The sequence below is a fragment of the Halichondria panicea genome, chromosome 5 (assembly GCF_963675165.1).
Source record: "Halichondria panicea chromosome 5, odHalPani1.1, whole genome shotgun sequence".
NCBI classification, from domain to species: Eukaryota; Metazoa; Porifera; class Demospongiae; order Suberitida; family Halichondriidae; genus Halichondria; species Halichondria panicea.
This window is the reverse complement of record NC_087381.1, coordinates 4,695,115-4,701,114: the sequence shown is the minus strand read 5'-3', so window position 1 is coordinate 4,701,114 and position 6,000 is coordinate 4,695,115. Positions and strand designations below refer to the sequence as shown.

The 6,000-nt window shown below is 43.3% G+C and overlaps 1 protein-coding gene across 1 annotated transcript; it reads right to left on the bottom strand.

Moving 5' to 3' along the window:
• Nucleotides 1-4,199: 4,199 nt before the first annotated feature.
• Nucleotides 4,200-4,910, bottom strand: LOC135336385 (uncharacterized protein K02A2.6-like). The gene has a single exon (XM_064532148.1). The coding sequence runs from the start codon at nucleotides 4,908-4,910 to the stop codon at nucleotides 4,200-4,202; it is 711 nt and encodes a 236-aa protein (XP_064388218.1).
• Nucleotides 4,911-6,000: the final 1,090 nt, after the last annotated feature.

The following is a 6,000-nucleotide window of genomic DNA, read 5'->3' as shown; positions in this document are numbered from 1 at the left end:
TAACGGCCCGCACTGTTTCCTGTGCACTGACTTGCAGACCCAATTTTACGCAATTGCTCATCTGTGACAGGCTCTGGGAAAAAGGCACAGCAAAGAATTGCCTATGCATTCTTTTCATGCCTGAGTTATGCGCATTAGAAACTCAAAGTTTTGAAATAGCGGTATTGAGAAACGCCCACTTAAAGATTGCTAAATTGGGAAAAGTAAGGTAATGGTGGCTGCCGCTTCGGTGGAACGCATTGCATCAGATTTTACAGAGAGGTAGTACAGAGAAGGTAGTAGAAAGACTGTAAAAATTATTATGAGATCTGTTCTAGCAACTTGCTTGCTTGTTTTTGTCATTATTATGTGACAGGGCCTGTGACAGGGCCTAGGAAAACCCCCTTAACGCGGCACTAATTTTAACGCGGCACTAATTAAATGAAAAACATGGGCAAAAAAGTTTTTTTTCACAGGTGCTAACTTCAGCCCTTACCTACCTGTAAAAATTTGGCTGCTTTAAACAGGTCAAGCGCGGACGTTGAAGAAACTCACCGAACGTTCATTTTTTACAATGAAATTTACCGAGGGGCTTCTTATGCACTTTTGAGCGAAAGCAAAAACATGGCAGCATTAGTACAGCGCCAGTTTGATCTATATCAGTACCACTTTGTGTACCCCAGTTGCAATCTGATCTAGGTCTTCTACAGAGCAGGGGCGTAGTACGGTGGCCCAGAGAGTGCCCAGAGAGTTCACAAGAGTACGATTGACCTTCGCTAGTGGACAGTACGATTGACCTTCGCTAGTAGAGAGTTGACCATCTTAGCGAGTTGACCTTCGCTAGTAGGGAGTTGACCTTCGCTAGTTGAGAGTTGACCTTCGCTAGTGGACAGTACGATTGACCTTTGCTAGTGGACAGTACAGTACGATTAACCTTCGCTAGTGGAGAGTATGATTGACCTTTGCTAGTGGACAGTACGATTAACCTTCACTAGTGGAGAGTAAAATGCTAACAAAAAATATATAATTCAATTACACATGTACAATCAACAGATCCCTCTCTACCAAGAACCGTTCAAGAACCGTTCAGGTACATGTTTAGTAATTGTGTACTGTAAGGCATTTACGTAGCATTCTTATAGATCACTGTCAGCTCACCCAGTAAGCAAACGGTAGTCACGAAGACTGTTGACAGCAGCCTGAGGAACCAGAGCTGTCTTTTCCTTGTCAGCTTAGAGAAGTTCCTTAATGATGAATGTGCTGCTCTGTGTAGAAAGTCCGGTGATGTCCCTTCCCTGCCTCTGGACACAGTTGATCCTGTGAGAGGTGCATCGATGAGCTGCGAGAGAAGTCTCCAAATCTCCTGAAGCTTATTGTTAGCCGGTCTGACCACAGAAACAAGACAAAAAAAGGGAGAGAAACGCATCTGCATGGCTCTGAGCGTCTTACTTAAGGGGGAAATGAGTGGACTCCAAACATTCCTGTCACTCGTTCTCTTCAGTCAACAGAAAGGTGTGTGTGTGTGTGTGTGTGTGTGTGTATTACACGTGTAAATGAACGCACATGTATGTGTGTATGTAACAGCATAAGTACTGAAAATAGAATCATTGCTGGGGCTTGGTAGAAATAATACGCAGGGTTTACATACGAGATAGAGTTAAGGAATGTTAAATATTCCCAGGTGTATACTCGGCTAAATCACCTGAATGTAACGCTCAGTTACACTGCGACAGGACCCTCGAGTTTGTAGGTGACAACGTCGACAAGCTAAATGATCAATATGTTCAGCCTTATAGCAGTTAAGTCTCGAGCAAAGAGTCCTTCTCCATTGTCTCAATTCAATCCTCCTGACATATCCAAGGACAACCAAACTAGAGCACTGAAGTGCAAACCCTCGGCTGGTGACATGATACTAAAGAAAACGGAGGAATGGTAGACGTCTATAATTATAATGCAGTGCATGTAGCATGCCTATGACTAGCACAGCAACTCAAGAGCAATAAAACTAAACTAATAACGTACAACTACATGAGACATGCACTGTGGACTGGGATCACAGCAAAGAAGCCTGGAGTCTTAGACTAAGAGAAGTATGGCTCAAGCTAGGCTGGAGTATAGGATCCAGAGTCAGTCAACAACCAGTCACAATTCTACTTTCTTGACCGTAGGCCTATTCAATTGTTCCTGGTACGGGATCACTTCAACTGAAAATCGGTAATGAAGCCTTGACTACGTATTTGCAACTGAAGTGATCCCGTACCTTAACTCAACTCAAGGCCATGTGCAAGTTTAGCTTTTGCTCGCTTTTATCAAATTCTGCCACTATTTAAAACAAGATACTGTTGTGTGAAGGCTATCCATGCTGTAAACGCAGTGCTGTGGCATCCAGGTGAGTCCATCACAAACAAACAAACAAACAAACAAACAGACAGACTACTATAACCCGTGGCCGCCCACGCACCTCGGGTTAACGAGTCGGCCATGAAGAGCAACCTTGTGGTGCTGGTGAGTCGTGTGTTGTGTGACCACATGAGGGTTTTCCGGTGGTCTCAGAGAGCCAAGCACATTCCACATCCACACAGTGCTGAAATAGCCAAGAAATCTGACGTCATAGTTTGTGATGTGCTCCACAAGAACGAGATTGACATCATGATGGGGTTTCTTGGCAAAGAGTACACACACACAGGTGGAGATCTGTTGACAGTTGAGCTGAGGAGGGATTGAATCGTCTAGAGCCAGTGGCGAAGGACTGCTCATAACATAGAATAATCTATACAGTACATGTAAAATTAAACATAACGGTAAATTTATGATTATTAAGTACATGTACACATGTACAAAAATATACTCTAATTAATGCCCTTGAGTGCATTTTTTTATATTGTATGTAGTAAATCATGCACGGTGTGTACGTATACTAATTACGTACACTAATAATAATTATTATGTACCTTTTCCCCAATAGAGTGTAGATTAGTTCCGTCGATTTTTCGCCACTCTCAGTCATCTCTTCCTCAGAATCGGACGTAGCCAAAGAAAGACATGCATTCCTCTTTTGAATCTTTAAAAGTCACCTCATTACAGCGGGGGTTGACGTCAGCCCCTCCAACGGTAGAGGTTCCGTTAGTGTCTGACGTGGCATCAAAGGTGGTTAACCGGTTCACGATTGCAGTACTGAGATTGGACAGTATCCACAACTACAGTCGAGTCCTGTGCCATCTAGCGTCTCTAGCCATGGAGGTGTTGGAAAGTGTTACTGCTCCATTTCTTTGCCGGGAGACGAACCAAGTACGGCTCTCAGGATTCAGGTGCAGTTGGCTACTCTCTCACCAGACTTGGTTCACCAATTGACCTGGGGGAGATTCGTGAATACACATGGCGGTAATGGTCGGATGTGATTTGCACGTGAACAAGCAGTTTAAGGGGAACATGGGGGCTAACTTCACAGAGACTGCCAGTACACGAGCGGCAAGGAGTGTGACCGCAATTTCTCACCTGGTAGAGTCGTTTGATTCCCAGTTTGGGATCCACCCAGAATCATCGGCGCAGAGAAGATCCATTGTGACGGCACTTCAGAACCAGAAGAGTCCAGACCGAGCCACGATGTCACAATGGATTCAAGAATATGACTCTCAACTGTACGAAGGTCAACTGTACGAAGCTGGAGGAATGGATTGTCAGAAAGTTAAAATCACAAGCACATGTACAGATACATGTACACCTTATGATGTACACCTTATGAATTGGAGACTGCTTACTAGTGACATTGATTTCGACTCACTATAACTCACTATAATTACTTATAGTGAGTCGGGTGCATGTGGGCTACTGGCGAAGCACCTTAAAAAAACGAGATGAAGGCCGTACCTCATGGTGTCTTGGAAACCGGCCTAATAATTATACAACTTACTGTTAGAGGTACACGTACATGTATAAATTACCTAATTATTATGGAGGAATAATAATTGTACATGTACCATGAACACTTACCTTTTATGTTTTTACTGACCACTCGAGGTCGTCACATAAACATCAAATGTGTAATATGCTCTAGAATCACTAGGTCTCATAAGATTCATAAGATATAATCAATCACTTTAAGTCCAGAACACATGTTATTACATAACTCAACATAAGCCATTACATCACTATATTGTAAGCTATAAATACAATAACCAATACTACTACATCTCCCTTTCTTAGTTCACTGTTCACCTAGATTATTTCCATGTTGGTTCGTATCGAGTAACAGGACGTGTTTGTCTGCCACTTCTCCGAGGAGTCTGTGTGTCCGTTTGAGTTTGAACTTGACTGTCGGATTCTGTCTGATTCTCAGATGTTTCTCTTTGCGGATTTATCTCAACTAGATTCCTTCTGTTTCTCCTATAGGTTCCACCTGGAGTGAGTACTGTGTAGGATCTTGGAGCTACTTCTTCGTCTACTATAGCTTCCTCTTCTCGATCAGGTAGCCAAACCATATCTCCTGGTATCAATTGAGATAACTCTCTAACTCCGTAGTGTTGATCGAATGTGTGCTTCTGTTTTGCTCTCTGTGTCTCTTCTTTGTGTTCCAGAGACTCCACATTTGGGACCATCGGTTTCCTCATTTCTCTCGTTATCGGAACTGTTGTTCTGAGTTTTCGATTCATCAAGAGCTCCGCTGGACTATACCCATTTTTGAGTGGTGTGGTTCGATAAACCAATAATGCTAAGTATGGATCCTTCTCTTTCTTGAGTAGATTCTTTAGCGTTCCTATAGCTCTTTCTGCCTCTCCGTTACTTTGAGGGTGGTACGGACTTGACGTAACGTGATGAAATCCAAAGTTGTTAGCAAACTCTCGGTAGAGTCCTGAGCTGTACTGGGGTCCATTGTCTGACACTACCGTTTCGGGTATTCCATGTCTTGCAAAAATGCTTTTCGTGTGTCGCATTACTTCCTCTGTGGTTGTCTGTTTGAGTCTTGCAATTTCCATGTATCTCGAGTAATAATCGACAATCATCAAATAGTTTTCTTTCTTCCATTCGAATAGGTCAGTGCCTACTTTTTGAAATGGTAGATCCGGAAATTCTGAGGCAACTAGCGGTTCTGCTCTCTGCTTTTGTAGTTTACAACATTCTGGACAGCTTCTTACGAGCTCTTCCATTTGTTTAGACAAGCCTGGCCACTAAACTGACACACGTGCTCGTTGTCTGCACTTCTCTATTCCCTGGTGACCTTGATGTAGCTTATCTAACATCTGTAGTCGCATTTCAGCTGGTATTAAGATCCTGTTTCCTCTCATCAGAATGCCGTTTTGTACTGACAATTCTGCATCAACTTGGTAACATTGCTTGAGGGATCCTGTAAGTTGGTGTTTATCTGGCCATCCTTGCAGGCAATACTTTTTGAGTTGTTGACATGTTTCATCTTGGTTCTGTTTCTCTTTAATTTCTTCTAGGAGTTTATCTGACGCCGGAAGATGTTTCAAAACCATCTCTATATACACGTTTCCCTCTGCCTCTAGGTCGTGATTGTCTTGCATTGGATTACCGACTGGTGCTCTCGACAACATGTCTGCTACTATTAGATCCTTTCCAGGAACATGAGAAATAGTGTAGCGAAATCGCATCATTCGAAGTCGGAATCTTTGCACTCTGAGGGGTAATTCGTCCAATGGCTTAACACTGAACAGGGGGACTAGTGGCTTGTGGTCAGTCTGGATGTGAAAGTCCATGCCAATGAGATACTCCGAATACCTTTCACTCGCCCATGTAAGTGCCAATGCCTCCTTTTCTATCTGTGCATATCGCTGCTCAGTAGGAGTCATCGATCTTGAGATGTATCCAATCGGTTTGAGATTCCCATCTGCTTGTTTCTGTAGGAGTGTGGCTCCAAGGCCATAGGAGGATGCATCTGCTGAGACTGTTGTGTCCAACATTGGGTCGAAAAGAGCTAAGACAGGGCTTGTTGTTAGCATCTCTTTGATCTGATCGAATGCACTTTGCTGTGGTTCTCCCCATGTCCACTGGTTGTCTTTGACC

Bases quoted from the DNA above. Each gene is read 5' to 3' on its own strand.
- LOC135336385 (XM_064532148.1), bottom strand. From the start codon at position 4,910: ATGCGACACACGAAAAGCATTTTTGCAAGACATGGAATACCCGAAACG.